At 35.2% G+C, this 18457-nt stretch overlaps 1 protein-coding gene across 1 annotated transcript; it reads right to left on the bottom strand.

Moving 5' to 3' along the window:
• Positions 1-255: 255 nt before the first annotated feature.
• Positions 256-4331, bottom strand: LOC112751941 (SPX domain-containing protein 3). The gene is made up of 3 exons (XM_025801280.3): positions 3886-4331; positions 1798-1963; positions 256-843 (listed from the first exon to the last, which is right to left on the bottom strand). Exons 1-3 carry the CDS (start codon positions 4150-4152, stop codon positions 482-484), a joined length of 795 nt encoding a protein of 264 aa, XP_025657065.1. The 5' UTR covers positions 4153-4331; the 3' UTR covers positions 256-481.
• Between the last annotated feature and the right edge of the window lie 14126 nt (positions 4332-18457).

The raw sequence follows: 18457 nt of genomic DNA, 5'->3' as shown, positions 1-18457 counted from the left end.
AACCTAAATGACTTGCCCAATGTGTATTTTTGTTTTCATCAGAAACATTTCTATTCCTAGCCCGTGTCCTCCAAAATGTATTACATCGTGAGATATTTTTGTAGAACCACAATTCCAACACTTAGCATTAAGTCATTAACATACACTCGCTGAAAAATATAAAGCGATTCCATTAATTTTATTTAAGTTGTATTTAGTAGTTCAAATAAGACACAAATACAAAGATAAATAAACAAAAAAAATAAAGAATTCCAATAAATTTCAAACATATTCTTTAAATTTTTTATCTTTGTATTTATATTGCGACTTTATTATCAAACACAATTTGTTACGAGTGTATATAAATACTAAGTATTAAAATTGTATTTATATAAAAATTTCTCGCAATGCCATTTCTGATTTTCCTAACTATTTTTGTGATCATAAAACTATGGTAATAACTATGACGATTTTATACATAACCAATTCAATTTTTTTTCCCCTACACAATTGGAACTGCAGCATTGAGTTGTATTGATTGGATGAGATCAGAATCCGGCAAATTAAGAGGAGGCAAAGAAAAAGGACTCTGAGTGGAACTCCCTTTTCTTATTTCTTGCATTGTAAGCAAAGCCTTAACAGTGTTCCTGAAAATACCTTCCCCTGCCACAACAATGGCTTCTTTTGCTCTATCAGCTGCTTCCTCTGCTGGGAACACTGTGTCAATTATGCTCTCACATTCCTTCACTAGGTTTGAGATTATATCAGTTGTGAAAAAGGGTTGCACCAAAACTTTCTGAATGAATGGCAAACGCAATAGTCCTCCTGTTCTCTTGTCATATTTTTTCAGAATCTTAGCCAGCCCTGCGAAATTCAATATATACATTATTCAATACTAGCACATAATTAAAACATAAAATGTTTTTATTAATATTAGGTTTAGTTATTCTGTTGATTCTTACAGTATCACTAAATTTTCAATTAGATTCCAATATATATATATTTTTTTAATTGGGTTCTTACACTGTTTTTAATTTTATAATTAGGCCCTTTTCATATAAAAACATTAAAATTAACAGAATATTTTTTTCAAAAATACATACGATCAAAGATCTAGTTAAGTTTTTAATTATGAATACCTTCAATGTGCAAAGAAATACTCGGTTAACTTTAACATTTTTTACATTGGGAAGAACTTAATTATAAAATTAAAAGTAGTGTAAGGATCTAATTAAAAAAAATAAGAATCTAATTAAAAATTTAGTAAAATTATAAGGACCAACAGAATAATTAAACTTTATTATTATTATTATTATTATTATTATTATTATTATTATTATTGAATTTTGAATTCATATACTATTTATTCACTATTTGACGAAATCTGTATCACATTATTAAGTGAAAAATTTCTTGTGTGCTCTAACAACAAATGAATATTTTTGTTTTGTGTCATATATTTTGTCAGATTTGAAATTTAAGATTTAAAATTCAAGATTTATGATTTTGTTTTATTAATACTTTAAAATTTAAATTTAAAGTAATAGTGAATTTATACTGCTAACATAGAAGATAATTAATTGATTAGAATAAAAACACTTACTTACAATCAGAACATATAAAAATTTCTCATATAAATGAGTTTAGTGATAGACTTACATATTTAAGCAAAAATAATATATAAAACCTTAACAAAATTTTATTCTAATATGGGGTCAAAGATAGTAAGATAATGAGAAAATATTTTATATGTACGTCTATATATATATGTCTGAAACAATTTTTCAAATAATAAAAAAAGAAAAGAAAAGAAAGAACCTGTGTAATTGATGTTGCTGTAGTTTACTAAGAGAACCATTTCACCATGGAAATCAACAATTGCTTTTCTGATTTTTTCCATCTCCTCCTTGTAATTCTCTTCTGAAGGGTGAATGCCATTTGGTCCCCATAAATCAACCACTCTTTTTATCTTCTGTTTTAAGTTCTGCAACCAACATCTAATTTGTTATAAAGTTTTCATACACAATATTTCTATCTTCTTCTAAATTAAGTGGTAGCATGATTTTTCATGAGGATCATAGAGACAATATCTTTTAGAAATAGATTATCTCAATTCTCAAATGAAATATCAGTTCATGCTATTGCTGAGGTCCGATGATCAAGTAGATTTTTCAATTGAGCATATTTATCACCATAGCATGCAAATCATTGATTAGAAAAGATGTTGAGTTACACACAATACTATTTTACTAAAAAGGTATAGTATAATAATATCATGTAAAAATATTGTGTATTAAAAAAATAAATTAATACATAGAAACAAACACTTTTTTTTCCTTTCTCCAACCTGAATTACAAAACTTATTATTAGAAATTCAACTAATTCGACCGGGTTTAGTTAAAGTCTTATTAAAGAATATGGGTTCGTGAAGTTCCATTTAAGATTTTTTGTTGATCAATGAGTTACTGTATATACAAGAGAAAATTCGAACTCCTAATACTTACTTAAACAGGCTAGTGAGCTAACTACCGGATCAAATTAATTTAGTTTTGTCAAATTTTTTTTGGTATATGTTTTGTCAAAATTTTTATTTTTATTGTTTTTCCATCCCAGGTAAGAAGAGATCAGCACAGCATGGGCCACGGAAAACAGATAGAAAGTAAGCTGCAGATTGTACTTAAAATGGGCCCAAGAAATACAGAAGCTTCCATTGAATGATTGAAAAATTTAAGTGCATATGTTCAAACTTCAAATCCTTGGACAAACCTTTTTGGACCACTTGGTTTTGGTTTCCCTTTTTATATGTCCAAAATTAGTTGAAGATTGAAGATTTCATCAAATTTCTTAATCAACCAAAAGCTTAGAACCCAAAAACATAATTAAAAAAAAAAAACTCAACAAAACGTGGTTTATGATCTTCCACATGAAAAAAAAAAATACAAAACCCCTCCACAATACGATAAAAAAAAAACCCTCCACAATAGAAATTAAAATACTGATAGCCTAATACCAAAAAAAATACTAGTAAGATATGTGAAATTTTGTGTTAATAATACTACTAATATTTTTTTTCATGTACTACTAATATTTGGTATTTATTTTTTGTACGTATCAACTAAGGTGTCATGCAGTGCTTATACTATAGTCAAAAGTCAGCTAAGTAAGACTTTTGGTAAATTCATATTTTTTAAGTAATAATGAATTAATGATATTTCTATTAAAGTTTTCACTGAATTAATCATATTTTTAAAGTTTTCACTTACGCCTTAGTTGGCCCACACCACCGCCAACTTTTAATAAAAAAAAAGTTCAACAAGGATGCTATTAGTACAACATTTTCAGTTTTTAGAAATTAGATAACCATTGAAAAATAACGAATATTCCTAGCATAAACGATGCAATTTATGAAGCAACTCAAGTAGGAATCAATTCCTTCCTAGTAACATTCACCCGTTTCAAATTCAAATTTAACCACTTCATATTAAATGATAAATATATACTATTGTTGTAGCAGTTTACAATGTGCTAATGCCACTACATATAAAAAGAAAATTCATAATTGTTTTTATAATTACTATATCTCAAGTCAAAATGATCTCAATTATAAGTTGCTGAAATTTTAAGTCACAAAGATTTAGTGAAACAGAACTTAAGTAGTGTAAATCCGGATCAAATATTTGTCTGTACGACACGTCAGTTAAATATTCTTATTTTTCGACAGTATCTAATCGCTATTTTTTTAATTATTATCGTGTGTTTGTATCTAATAGTTTAAACTATAATTTTATAATAATTTAATCGAATATACGAAAAATTAAGATATATACTCCTTGGTTTATGAAAATTAAAAATTGTTATATTACTAGTTCTATTATGAAATATGAAATTATGAACATTATTATTACCTCATGGCGAATAACAAACTCTTCTTCTTGCTCCATGAAGAAGCCATTGAACTTGTCAATCTCAATATCCAACAAGTACACAAAATCAGACTCAGCCTTGCCATACTCCAAAGACTCATTTCGGCCACGCCAAGACTCATTTCGCCGCGTTGGCGCGGCCAAAATGAGCTTCACAAGCTTCTTCAGTTCCTTGTACGACAAGAACTTGTCCCTCCATTCGGGGAGGGAATCTTGAATCTGTTGCTTCAACCTCTTACCAAATTTCATAACTCAAATTGCAAAATTTTAACAAGAGAAAAAAAAAGAAAGTAAAAAATGTAAACCTAATAAGAAGAAGATGATGATCAAATTAAAAATGGGTTGGTATGGTGATGTATGAAGATATGAGAAAAAGGGTGTAAGGGGATTTATATTAGTGAAGGTTTGCTAGAATATTAGAGGCATATGCTTAGCGTGATGAAGTGGCGGTTAGAAAAGGGTATAAAAGGGGTCGTTGGAGAAGCATGGGAATTCTTTGGAGGCATATTCGGTTACTATAATATTATTATTACACGGTCATACTTAGAACTAAGACTTTGAAAATCATAAAAATTTTGGTGCTGTGGTAGTGTGGTTGTGGCATAACACTATGTGGTTCAGTTTTGTTAAAATATGGGTGTTTTGGTTTACGTTTGAGTCACGTTTTACTTTAATTAAACACTCAATTCGACTCTTATCTGTTTTTTTAAGGATAAGGTAAACTTTATCAAAAAAACAGAGACATTTTATCTCTTGACAATTATTTTAAAATTATATAAATTATTCTGTTAAAAATTTTGCTAAATAATAATAGAAGTTAGTTTTATAAAAGTTTTATTTGTAATTTGTGAGACTTCAAATTTTAAATTTTTACAAACTATTAATAAATGAGGAGTTTTAAGGAATCAGCAGAATTTGTGATATGTAGCCATCAATTAGTCATCATCAATATTTTTAATAGTGTGAGATGATATTTAATAGTGTAAAATCACTCATTTTTTTTTATGGTTAAGTGCTGACCAAATTTTAATAAAAGTGATGACCCTATAGATTTTCTCTTAAGAAATTTATTTTTTTTTTATTTTTTCATTAGTAGTGGTTACATGAAAAAAAAATTATAAGAAAAAAAGGATTATTGTCAGAAGTGATATTATAAGAAGGAAAATAATTACAATATGAAAATTTTTAAAAAAGAAAAAATAGCATCGGATAAAAAATGAAAAAAGAGAATGGTGATGTTGATGATGTTGTTAGTGTTAATAGTGGTAAAAAAATAATGATGATGATAATATATGATTGCATAATTAAAATAAAAAAGGTAAAAATTATAATAATTATGATAAAAAAAAATGGTAATAGTGGTGATGATAATTGGTTTTATTGTAAAAGAGAACTTTATAAAATTTCACGAATTACAAATAAAAACTCTACAATACTAATTGTTGTTATTATGTAACAACTTTTTAAAGAAAAAGATTGTATTATCTCGAAATAATTTTGTTAAGCGAAATGTCTTATTTTTTTGTTAAAGAAACCGAATTAATTTGAGTGTTTACTCTTTTACTTTTTTAGTCTCTATCTTTTAAGTTTTTTTTGTACAAAAAATTTTAAAAAATATTAGGTAATTAATATTTTCTGTTATATTCATCTTAAAAATATAAGAAATCAAATTTTAATTAATCAATATTAATTTATTTTTTAAATTTGCAAATTTTCATTTGAGAGATTTTAAAATTTAAAATTTAAGATAAATAAAATAATTTTAAAAATATTAGTTGATATTGGTTAAAAAAATTAGCCTCTTTCATTATTCATTATTTATCTTATATTTAAGTCAACACTAGTCAATTTTCTACTTATTTCTACTAAAATTATGAACTCTCTATTATTTTCCAAGATTTTAAATGGCTAATAAATTGTGGCCAATAATTAATTGATAAGCTAAACTTTTAATAATTAATTGTTTAGTTGCTTTACTCCTTGGTAGTTCAGCTTCCTTTGTAACTATCTTAGGAAATACATATATATTGACACATTTTGTGAGACATAACTTAGTTTAAAAAGGTGATAGATATAAAAATAGATTTTTTTTTGAGAAAAAATTTGCTAATTTTTTTATCTATTATAAAAATATTAAAGACAATAACAATAGATAATGAGATACGACTTTTTAAGTTTTATTTCTTTCTCAATATATATATTTTGTTTTAAAATAATTAATAAAACAATTTTATAATCTAATAACATATGGTACAACCATATAATATGTCGTATGTAATAAAAGTCCATGTCATACAGTCACGTCACACTCGATGCATACTTGAAGACTGAGGCATCATAAACTATTTTATTCGTAATAATAAATAATTGTCAAGAAGTAAAATTTTAGAAATTAAATTACTAAATTTAAAATATTTATGTTATAAATGAATTTTGTTTATAATAAACCGAGACCTAAATAAAGTTTTACTCGTTTTTATTTAAAATTTTATAATTTTGATTAAAACTCTTTCATTAAATAAAATAACCTATATATATATATATATATTATCGAATTTGGTCAAGAACATTATAAAGTGACATAATTATGGAAGGAAAATTAAAATTTGGATCCGTGATGCATAAGGAAGAGATGGCATTGTCAAGAATAAAGAAAAATGAATGAGTAGGGGCAAAAGGGGTCATGTGGGATGTTGGGGGAGAGGATGATTCCTAGGAATCTACTTAGAATCGCCCATGGAAATTTATTTGGGGAAGAAAAACAAAAACAACAAAGAAAAAAGTGTTCTTTGATGGGTAATAAAATAGTAATCTATGGAACTTTGGTTATATTGTGAAAGGAACCAAATGAGGAATATGTGGATTTTAAGTAACAAGAGAAAATGCTATATATTCATGGGCCATAGCCGAAGAACTAGAGGATTAATATTTAGAATTTAAAATTTAATATAAAATAATAATTTAACAAATTAACTAAAAAAAGGTGACTCTCTAATTAAACTCGTTTATTATTTGGACACAAATGACAAAAGATCAAATGGCTTTAACCATGAGAATGCAACATCTATAACAATGATAAGTTATTCTGTGAGAACGTTACAATACCTATCAAAATTTTAAGTATTTGTAAAATATTATGTGAATATAGAAAAACAATAAGAATTAATTTTTTTTTCAGTTAATATTTTTTAATTTATTTCTTTCATAATAATAATAAGAACAATAACAGTTTTCATATTTAATCCTTATGTATTCTCAATTTTAATTAATTTTCTAAATTCTAAATTATAATGCAACCATCTTAAGAAAAAGAAAGAATTTCTCCAAAAGGAAGAGTAGTCAAAAACAAATTGAGGGAACCAATGCTGATTGTCGCCTTTAAGTTTAAAAACTTGGAAGAAATAGAAAAGGGAGTTGAATTAAGAACACGACAATGGGGTTTTTCACAAAATAAAGATTTAAGTGGTACCAAAGGTCGCCTATTCCCAGGAATATGTCGAGGGATATATTTCAGTATATTCGATTGGTTCAGTAAAATGATGCCTACACGACTTTTCTATTTTGCTTTCCATAAATCTTTACCATTATAATTGAGAGTGACCATTTACATAATTAGTTTCATTTTTTAAATTAATTTAGTTTATATAATTTTCAATTGACTTTTATCAAGTAGTCTTTTTTACCATTTTATGTCAAATCATCATCATTTGAGTTTACATTACATAGCATACACCGGATAATAATAATATGACTTTTACTTGTTAATTAATTAATATGTAGCAGAGAGACGTATTGTTATGGTTCAGGGAAGCATGTAACCCTTTTAAGTAGAAAAATGAAAATATAAGATAAGAATACACACGTCCAACTTAAAATTTTAAAATAATAAATTAATGGGTCTTTCATTTTATAAATTTTTTATTCTTTTTTATTTTTTTGATGTGACTAACCCCATACACTTCTCACACTTGCAATACTAATAATATGTTGGACAAATAAAAGTATGTTTAGAGAAGAAGAGAAAAAATAGAGACAGAAAAAAAAAAAAAAGAAAATGCAAAGGCAGCGATAAGGAGGAGGTGAGATAGATAGGAAAGAAGAAGAAGAACAACACGGATTATAGGAGTAAATCCCCAAAATGGTCTCCCAGATTGGACCTGTACACCAATGTTACCCTTCAGTTTTTAAATACTCTAAATGCACCCTTCCACCCAATTCTGGCATGACTCAGCAGCCGGAGCGCTGAGCTGGCAGTTCCACCTCCACGTAGGCTTCATCACCCTCCACCATCACCATTGTTCCTCCTCTTCTCCCAACGGAGCCACTATCCTTCTCTCTTCTTCCAATCCTCCTATCCCTTTCTTCCTTCCTCAAGCATTCTAGCCCTTTCCTTCTCTCAATTCACCAGCCTTCAGATCACTACCTCAGAACCACCGCCGCAACCCTTTCTCTTTTCTTCTTTCTCTATTCTTTTCTCTTCTCCTCTATCCATTGGCCTAAGGCTGAACCACAACCGCTAGCCACGATAGCCTCCACCATCTGCGACCACCGCGTCCAACCTCCTCCCTCTACCCACTCCTTCCCCGTCAGATCCAGAGACGTCGAGCTTTCTTCTTGGCGAACCACCTCCGTCGGACTCGAGCTTACTGTCGCCGCCAATCTGCTATCTTCACCACCATCTTCCACAGACCGAACCCTAGCCCTATCACAGCTTCCAGCATCTCCATCGCCACCACCATCACCTCCGGCCTTTACCCAGCGCCGCCACATCTTCCTCCCCTATTTCCTCTACTCAGCTAAAGAGCTGGCTGGTACCTTCATCTTTGTTCCTCATCACCGAACTACTGCTACCGCAATAGCCGTTGCAACCACTACTCTGCCGGTGTCCTCCCCTCGTCTGCTTCTCCTTGTCATTTCCATCACCCACAATGACTAAAACTCCTCTCCTTTCTCACGTTTTCGTTTGCCTTTTTTCCCTGTCTGACCACCCCAACTTCCTCTATTTTTGCATTCTCCTTCCCTGTTCTTCAAACAGGTTTTAGTTCAACTTCTCCTTTGAAATTTCATCTGTGTTTCAGGTTTTAGGTGGTTATGATAGGTTAATTTAGTTTGTTGGATTCTGATAGTTGCTGAAAGTGTATGAAAATATTCTCCGAGCAACCTTTCAATTCTCCTCCATCACAAAATGACACCGTTCTGATTCATCCACCCCCTTCAATGGACAGAGGAGAAGAGAAAAAAAGAGAGGAAGAAGAAAAGAGAAACAGTTGCAGCGGTGGTTCTGAGGTAGTGATCTGAAGGCTGGTGAACTGAGAGAAAGAATGGGCTACAATGCTTAAGGAAGGGAGAAAGGGAAAGGAGGATTGGAAGAAGAGAGAAGGGTAGTGGCTCCGTTGGGAGAAGAGAAGAAACGATGGTAATGGTGGAGGGTGATAAAGCCTACGTGGAGGTGGAACCGCCAGCTTAGCGCTCCGGCTGCTGAGTCATGTCAGAATTGGGTGGAAGGACCAGGATTTCGCACGGAGCTCAAATTGGAGGGTGCATTTAGAGCATTTAGAAACTGAGGAGCAACATGGGTGTACGGGCCTAATCTGAGGGACCATTTTGGGAATTTACTCCGGATTACAGAGGAGAAAGAAGGGGAAAAAAAAAGAAAAATATTGATATTATATTTTTTGTTTGTTTAAGAGTTTGATTGAACAATAATTTGCTTACCTAATATAATTTAGGGCAAATGACTTGGTTAAACCAGGTGCTTTTGAAAATGTCCTGAATGTCCCAAACAGAAATTTGCAACGTCAAAGTCCCAGTGTTGATATCTATATAAATCGAATTGAGTGAGTTCGATTTAGCCACACACGTATTAAATTGAATCAACCCAATTCGAATTACGTTCGTGGTGAGAAAATGCATAAATCGAATTTAGGGAGTTTGATTTCGGGAAACCTGTAAGTCGAATCAACACGATTCGATTTTTACCACGAAATTCAAAACCCACGTCGAACTGATTTTCTTCGATTTATAAGCAAATGGAACGAGCATAATTCGAATCAAATTGATTCGATTTGTTTGCTTCTTCGCTATATAAACAAATTGAAGTCACTTGATTCGAACCCAGAAACGCCATACCCTCTCCCAACCCCACCTCCTAGTTCCGAGATTCTCTAAAAGCAACCCCTGTTGGACCGACTCTGCATGCATGGAGGATGACCCGAATTGTCTGTATCGACTTGACGGAGTCACGCATATTGTTGGAGTCGTCCACCTCGAGGTTAGTGTTTTTTAATATTTAATATGTTTTTAAATAAGTTAGTTGTTAGTTATAACTGTTAGTGTGGAATTTTTAAAATAAATCCAGAAATAGATATTTGAATTTAGTTCATGTCATGCTTAGTGAGTCATTAACTATAGAATAGGGTTAGATGTAGATTAATGAACAGGGTTAACTACTATTTTCTATGTTTGTTAATAAAGAGAAAAAAATTTTATCTCGTATTAGTAATTTTTTTGTTAATACGAAGAATTGTATATGAGTAATGTAGTGGTTAGCCTTTCTATATATTGGTAGGGATAGAAAGATAAAAATGTTTGGAAAGTGATGGCATGCAATGCTGTGGTAACTTGAAATTTTGATGCATTGAGAGGTGTTTTTGTTACGAATGTGAGAAGTCATCTTCTATTCTTATGCAGCCCCATCGATGCATCAGCAACATGAGACAGCAGCACGGTATGATGTTGGATGATAGGATCGTTCTTTACTTGCAGATGGCTGGTCTGTACCATCTTGCAAGATTGAACGAGAGTTGGTTTTGGTTGGACAAGCTGTTGGTCAGCGCATTTGTGGAGAGATGGCGTCCTGAGACGCATACATTCCACATGCCATTTGGGGAGTGCACGATCATCCTACAGGATGTAGCATACCACCTTGGTCTCCTGATCGACGGGCAGTATGTTAGCGGATGCCTGACAGACTTTCCACGGTTTATAGACGGTGGCCGATCACCATGGGTGTGGTTTGAGGAGCTGCTTGGGGTGTTGCCTCCTAGCGAACTGCATCGACAAGTTCACAGTGAAGTGCACATGGTTTGAGAGAGACACTTAGTGAGCTTCCACAGGGGCAGATGACGAGACGGTGAGGAGGTATGCCCGTGCGTACATCATGATGCTCCTATCGACACAGCTCTTTAGGCACAAGTCAGGTACCTGCCTCCATATCCGATGGTTGCCGTATGTCGCCAGGTTAGAGGACATGGGTCAGTACAATTAGGGTTCCGATGCGTTGTCATGGCTAAACAGGTGCATGTGCCGCATAGCGAATAGAGATGTCGTCAAGTTGGCTGGTCCACTGCAGCTGCTACAGTCGTGGATCTTTTGGAGGTTCCCTGATTCCGGCCGGACGGATATGATGTTTTCCATTGGCCGTTGGCCTCGAGGTAGTCTCTATTTAGCTGTGCGAACTATTTTCCATTTATTTAGCATTTACAACTACTGTTAACTAAATGTTGTGGTTATCAGATGGGGAGGATATCAGTCGAGCTTGAGCGACAAAGGGGCTCGTGTCGCGAATTGGATACTGAGGATTGATTTGCTCTAGCCGGGGGATGTGAGTATTTTCATGTTCATGTTATGTGTGAATCTTTTTTAGTTTATGTTGACTAACAATTTGAACTTGAATGCACAGTTTCTATAGATGCCATATAGCCTGGCGGAGGTCGTGCAGGTGGTTCATCCCGAGAACTTGGAGCCACGTCACATGACCTTGTGGAGGCTGACCCGGATTAGCCTTACGCACCCGCTCCCAAACTCCTTGCACTTGCCATAGTACTTGCGGTGATCCGACTCCAATACCATGTACTCAACCCCGCGGTGAATGCTATAGGTCTTCACGCTAAGCACGACTTCCTCCTTATGCTGAAACTGCTGGCCGACCTGAAACTCAGATACACCTCCTGTAGTTTGTGAGTCTCTTGTCCCGAAACCAACAGGTACAGAGGGATCCTCCTGAGGTGCCATGGCATCCAAGTCTAGAGCAGAGAAGTGGGGGGGTACTGATTAGTACCTGAACTAAATGCTCCCCCAGCGACAGGTGGAGTCGTTCGTGGTGTCTCCTCCTCGCTATCATCTGCAGCAATCGTTGCGGGCTCCACATCATCATCATCATCATCATCCTGCAATGCATCCTCAACCCCTTTTGGTGCTCCAACCTCTTCAAATACCGGAACACACGGAGGAGAATTGGGCACCGCAAAATCACCATCTCCCAACGGTCCAGCCTCGCCAACTAATGCATCACAACTTCGATTCAGAGTGACGGAAAACGATGGTGAAACCACTAAGTCTGGCTCAGGTGCAATCACCGGCACTGTTGACGATGATCCAACAGGCAATGCACTAGAGCTGGCTACATGTTTCGTGGACTGCATATTCCTGTTGAAGTTTCGCCAACAACTCTGGAGTCCTCACCTCAGGAAACTGACAGCGACAATGAAACAACACCTGCATATCTTCATCACTGCTAATAATGAACGAATCATACTTCACATCATCGCATAACACGGATATCGGAATTCGATAGAACAACTTCTCCTCCCGTTTCACGCCATGCATTCCTAGTCTCTGGAGTATACTATTCTTAAACTCAACGAAACTTGTCGAAGGTTTGAGAAAAATACTCAGTGAATCTTTGTCAGTGAACTTAATTCCTGATCGAATTTTCTTCTTAATGGACCTTCTATAGTGCACAAGAGCTACAAAACTCTCATCACTAGCCATTGTAAATCTCACTCATTCTACAAAATTTCGTATAGCAGCTTCTTTTTATACACCTCCCCACTTTGTAAATCGAAACAATTACATTCGATTTACTCTAATGTTGGTTGCATGTGTAAATCGAATTTAATTGACTCAATTTACGTTCAACCATTAATCGAATCTAATTGATTTGAATTACGTTCATATCTAAATCGAATTCCTTTGATTCGATTTACATTCACTGAACTTAAATGCACCTAATTCGAATAATTTAGATTCGATTTACTACCTGTTTTGCTAAATCGAATCTATTCAATTCGATTTATATAGAAACGTGATTTGGGACTTTGACATTGCAATTTTCTGTTTGGGACATTCAGGACATTTTCAAATGCAGTTGGTTTAACCAAGTCATTTGCCTTATAATTTATACACAAGGTGTATTTTATAACTTTGGTGAATAAATATGTGGCCGATCTTGGCATAAGATATGAAAATTCATAACACTTTTTTTTTAAAGATAAGCCTATTCTGCATGTTAGTGTTCGCAACAAAATCATCAAGAATAAGCTCCTCAAGGATCAACGCACAACTCATGTCTTCAATCTCAAGGAATGGCACTTGATGTAATTTTTTTTAAAGATACTATTTTGATTTTAGTTATATGTGTCATCCTTGTCGATTGTAATATAAATGCTTTTGTGATGCTAAAATAGAAGTTAAATTTTGTTTGCGGGTGTTGTACGTCTTCTTTTCAATTTGATCTTATTGAAGTAAAAATATAGAACTTTAACAAATTATTTTTTTTGAAACAAAAAGTTCAACACAACAACAAGGTAGATCGTCAACAGAAAAGTACTAAACAGACAAAAGTCATCAACACCCAAAAGATCAAATATCACTCCATTTTTTGTAACTCTTAATCGACCTGTTGACTATCCCTGCAATACCTGATTCTTAATTCCTAAAGATTCTGTCATTCCTTTTCAAATAACTGCTCCAAATGATAACAATGAAACCAAACTCACCAACATTTTATCAATCTGACTACATGATTGATCTCTGAACCACATAAACTTACAGTCATTCAGCTCTATATCCACTAGTTCTATAATGTTGACACACTTGCACCTTTTCTTTCTTCCAACTGCACAATCTCATTGAAGACACCCATGTAGCAAAGAAGAACTTATCATATTCCCGATAAAAAAAACTCAACCATTCCTACACATCAAGCTTCTCTTCCCTTGTATGCATACCATACACCAAGCAAACCGCACAAATGAAAATTATTGTTTGTCAATTCTCTTTCTATACACAACAATCTCTCTCCTCTGTAACAATTACTCAACCTAAACATCATAACATCCCACATTATTAATAGACCTCCAGAAGCACACTTTTCGATCCCACAAATTCTAAACCCACCGTATCATTACTCTAAAATTGTACTACATCAAACTTTGTAATCACCTCCTTATTTGTCTCTATCAATCCTAACATATTCACATTATTTTTACACTTAAATTTTTACCATTTCCTACTTTCCAACACTCCCTAGACCCCTCATATTTCACAAACTAAAATCATTTAAAAACTTTATTACACACCTTATTTCGGTTTTTAGGGCGACTCCTTCTTACTTTCTTTTTCTGTTTTGCTCGCCTTCTTTTTTGTGCCAATACTTCATTTTGAGCTTGGAGAATAGCCATAATGTCATTATCCTCATCATATAAAACAGCTCCTGATTCGATAGCCAGATCCCAAGAATCCCTATTTTCAGCCATATCTTTATCCCAACTTCCTCCGTACTCATCTTGATTAGTTTCACAGTCTGCATCTTGCTCTGAGTCCCCGAATCTTCCATGTTTCTTTTAGCCCCTTCATCATATAACCCAATTTTTTGCACCACTGTATTCTCATCCTCTAAATCTGAATTCTGCACTGCATCACCCCTCATCAGACATATGCCAACATGCTGCTTACCGCTCCCGTCCAAACTAGCATGGGTCTCATTAACTACACTTGGTGGAATGTTTTCCTCCACTATGCTGTTCGAACAATTCTCCGCACGTCCGACAATCTCCTTTCCGATTTGATTCTGCTCGTCGGGTGCATCAAGGGCTTCACGCTCTTCCCTGCCCTCCATACCATCAAACTCAGCACAGACATTATCACCTCTGCCACCAACAGCTGACTTCTGTGCTGCTCCCAGATATGCCTCGTTAGCGCTATTCACCGTGGCATCAACCCCTTCGCGAACTCCATGACGAGCCACACCCCTCTCTTCACTGTTGCCCGCAGTAGCCAGCAAGGAGGCCCTTTTAAAATGCACAATGACGTACTCTTCTTCGCACCACACAGCCACTTCGCTGCCACACCTCACTAACATATTAGGCCTTATATGCTTCAACCTAGCCCAACTGAACTTTTGTTCAATACCAAATCAACCCCTTCTTTCCATTTATTCCCATATTCCCAAGTCTCTGTTCTTTCAGAGATTGTTTCGTTATTGATTGTTTTAGATCTCATTGATTCCGCACTCACCATAATTGCCGGATACACCAAAGGATTATCTGTTCGCCTTTTCAAAAAACTCTCGTGCCACTCATCCAAATCCTCAGCGACAATTACCTTTCTATCCTTATCATGCTCTGCCTCCCGTAGCCCCTGTGGCATCATTACCACCGCATCTCATTCTATGTCCCCCGATTCCCTCTGAGCTTCTAGTTCTTCACTTCCATGGTGTTCCAAAATAACTCTCTCTTTCTCGTTCACCTCAATATCCTTTCTTTTACTTTTTTTTTATTTTTTTATCAGAAGACTCCCTAACATCTTCATCGTGTGTAGTGGTTTTTTCCCGGACATCAATCCTCCTCCTATACTTAGCCTCACCCACAAAGATCTATTTGCTCCTTAATTGTAAGACCCGGTTAATTAACGGCTAATTAACCCATAAATGAGAATTTATTCTAGAAAGCCCAAAATGTGGTTTTTGTGGCTAAATGTGATAGAGGAGATTGAGACGAGAATTTTGGTACCAATTTTATAGAATTCGGACCAAGATTGGACCGAAAGGGCCAAATCGGGCCAACCGGACCCAAAGTGGGCCTTTAGCCCAATATAACTAAACCAAAACCCTAGTTTTCAGCACTTTCTCTCCTCACACAACACTCACACACGCTGAAAAAGAGAGGAAATGGGGGAAGAACACTCTCTCAAACTTTTATCTCTCACTTGATCTTCAAACCACCATAACTTTTGATCTAGAGCTCCGATTGCCGCTCCGTTTATGGCCACGGGTTCACTGCGGAGAGCTTTACAAAACCCATACAATTAATCTTGAGGTAAGCCACGTTTTGCTCTTCGAATTTCTAGCCTTGATTTTGAATTTCATGAGCAAAAATGTTGAGATTTTGGGCTCTTTGATGTTATAGGACCCAACTCTCTTGAAGGAGAAGGTTAATCTTGTCTCCTTGGACCTTGGGTGTGGTAAGATTCTCAACCCTAGTGTAATTTGTGGTTCTATGATGTTTGGGTTTTGAGATGTTGTGTATGGGTGTGATGATTGTGGCTTAGGTTGTGTATATGTGAATATTGGAGCTTGATTGATGATATTGAAAAGCTTTAAAAGGGTTTGGTGGTGAAAAATCTGTTCTTGGAGGTGTTGAGGCCTTGAGAGCTTGAGGAAAAAGTGGTTTGGAAGTGCTCCGGTTGAGCTTGGGAAATCGGCTAAGGTATGGTTTCGGTTTCCCGTATCTAATATGTAATGTGGTAGGAAATACTTAGGCTAGAGGCCCTAAGATAGGCATTGAATTGTTGATGATGTTGAATGGTTGACATATATGATGTGGTCATATATGTGATGATGATTATTAATGCCTTGATGGTATGATGTATGAGAAATATGCATGTTGTGATATATGCTTGATGATTGATTATGGTTGAATTGTGGGTGAAATCATGATGATGGTGAGTATGATATTGATTATGTACAATGATGGTTAATTGGAATTGGTGTTGTTGAAAATTGGCATGAGGAAGAGTATATGATATGTCAATGTGTTTGAGTTTGAGCCACTTGGGTGAAGTGGGTTAAAATGATGGGATAGTGATTTTGGTAAATTGTGGTAAAGTGTCAATGTGTGAGTTGAGGAGGCTTGATGTTGAATTTGATATATTTTGATTGATTTCAAAAAAATGGATGAAATTGGCATGTTTTGATTGATTTTGAAAAGAGTTGAAAATGGCTTGTTTTGAAAATGGCACTTTGTGGTTTTGTATGAAAAACATAGTTTTTGGGCATATTTTGATGGGACATATCTTGGAATACGGATCTCCGTTTTATGCCAAACTTATTTAGAAATGAAATTGGATCCGGGATGTCCATGCCGTTCGAAGAACGGGTGAAAAACGATTTAAAATGAGAAAGTTATGTCCATTGGAAGATTGGGGGTTGAATCTGTGAATTCTGCAGCTTTTAACTTAGAAAATTTTTAGCAGAATGACCCCCGCGCGTAGGCGCACTTGGCGTGTACGCGCCGTTCTTCTCGAAAACGCCATCCACACGTGCGCGTGGTGTGCGCGGGCGCGCCGATGTGCTGCACCCAATGCCCAGCCATTTTCCAGAAAGTTGTGCCAGAACTGTGCCAGATTTGTGCCTGGCGCACGAGAGTACCCACGCGTACGCGTGGCTGACGCGTGCGCGTCGATTGGCTAATTTTCAATCCACGCGTTAGCGTGCATGACGCATACGCGTCGATGAGTTTTGGTGGCCATCCACGCGTGCACGTGGAGTGCGCGTACGCGTGGCCCTGTTTTTATCCCAAAGTTGATTTTTGAGTTTTAAAAGCCAAATCTCATACTTCTAAGCCTCCGATCTCACCACTTATGTCTTAAATCATTATGATAGTCTAGCTATGAGAAAAAGGGCTAGTGAATGTGGTAACTTGCGTGTGAAGCAAGGGAAAAAATGAATGATCAATGAAGATCAAAGATGATTATGTGAGATGCGGAGGAGGGTGGTGTAAGTGCTTGTTATGCCATGGGCCGAAAGGCCGTAATTGTTAATGAATTGGCTGGTTATGGATTTAACCGTGAGCCGAATGGCTAGATTATTGCCGTGTACGGCGGAGCCATGATTATGGCTAAGTATAAATGCATATATGCTGTTAAATGAATTGTGAATGTTGCACTTCCACTGTTAGAGATGAGAGTTTCCCTGGAAGGAAGCAGTGGCTAGCCACCATGTGCTCCAGGTTGAGACTCGAAGCTCTTTTGACCCTATGTCGTAAGCGAGTATGCTTGTGTTTTCTCTCTGGTTGTAAGGGTGACAGGGCACCGATACCCTCTAATGGCGACAGGGCGCATATACCCTCTAATGGTGACAAGGCGCATATACCCTCTAATGATAATAATGCGCAACAGAGAGACTGTGTCCGGGTTAGCTACCGAACATGTCGGGTTGGCTTGGTAACCGACAGATGATATCATCAGCCACTAGGGACAGGCATTCATCGTGTGCATACTATGTGAATTGATTGAGATTGCCTATTTGACTGCATATTACTTGTTATTTGTCTAAATGCCTTATTTGTTCCTATTTGTATATCTCTTGTCTGATATAACTGTGTTTGCTATATTTTATACTCTTGCTGGTGGTTGGGAGGTTTGAAGAAATTGGAAAGGGAAGTATTAGTTAAAATGAAGAATCTTTAGTCAGATGCCCTTATATGGTTTAGTTTGTTTATAAGCTTTGATATTATCTAGAGGAAGTTCTAGGATTGCCTTCGGCTTTCCTCTA

The sequence above is a fragment of the Arachis hypogaea genome, chromosome 2, assembly GCF_003086295.3.
Source record: "Arachis hypogaea cultivar Tifrunner chromosome 2, arahy.Tifrunner.gnm2.J5K5, whole genome shotgun sequence".
Lineage (NCBI taxonomy): Eukaryota > Viridiplantae > Streptophyta > Magnoliopsida > Fabales > Fabaceae > Arachis > Arachis hypogaea.
This window is presented reverse-complemented; position numbering and strand designations above follow the sequence as displayed.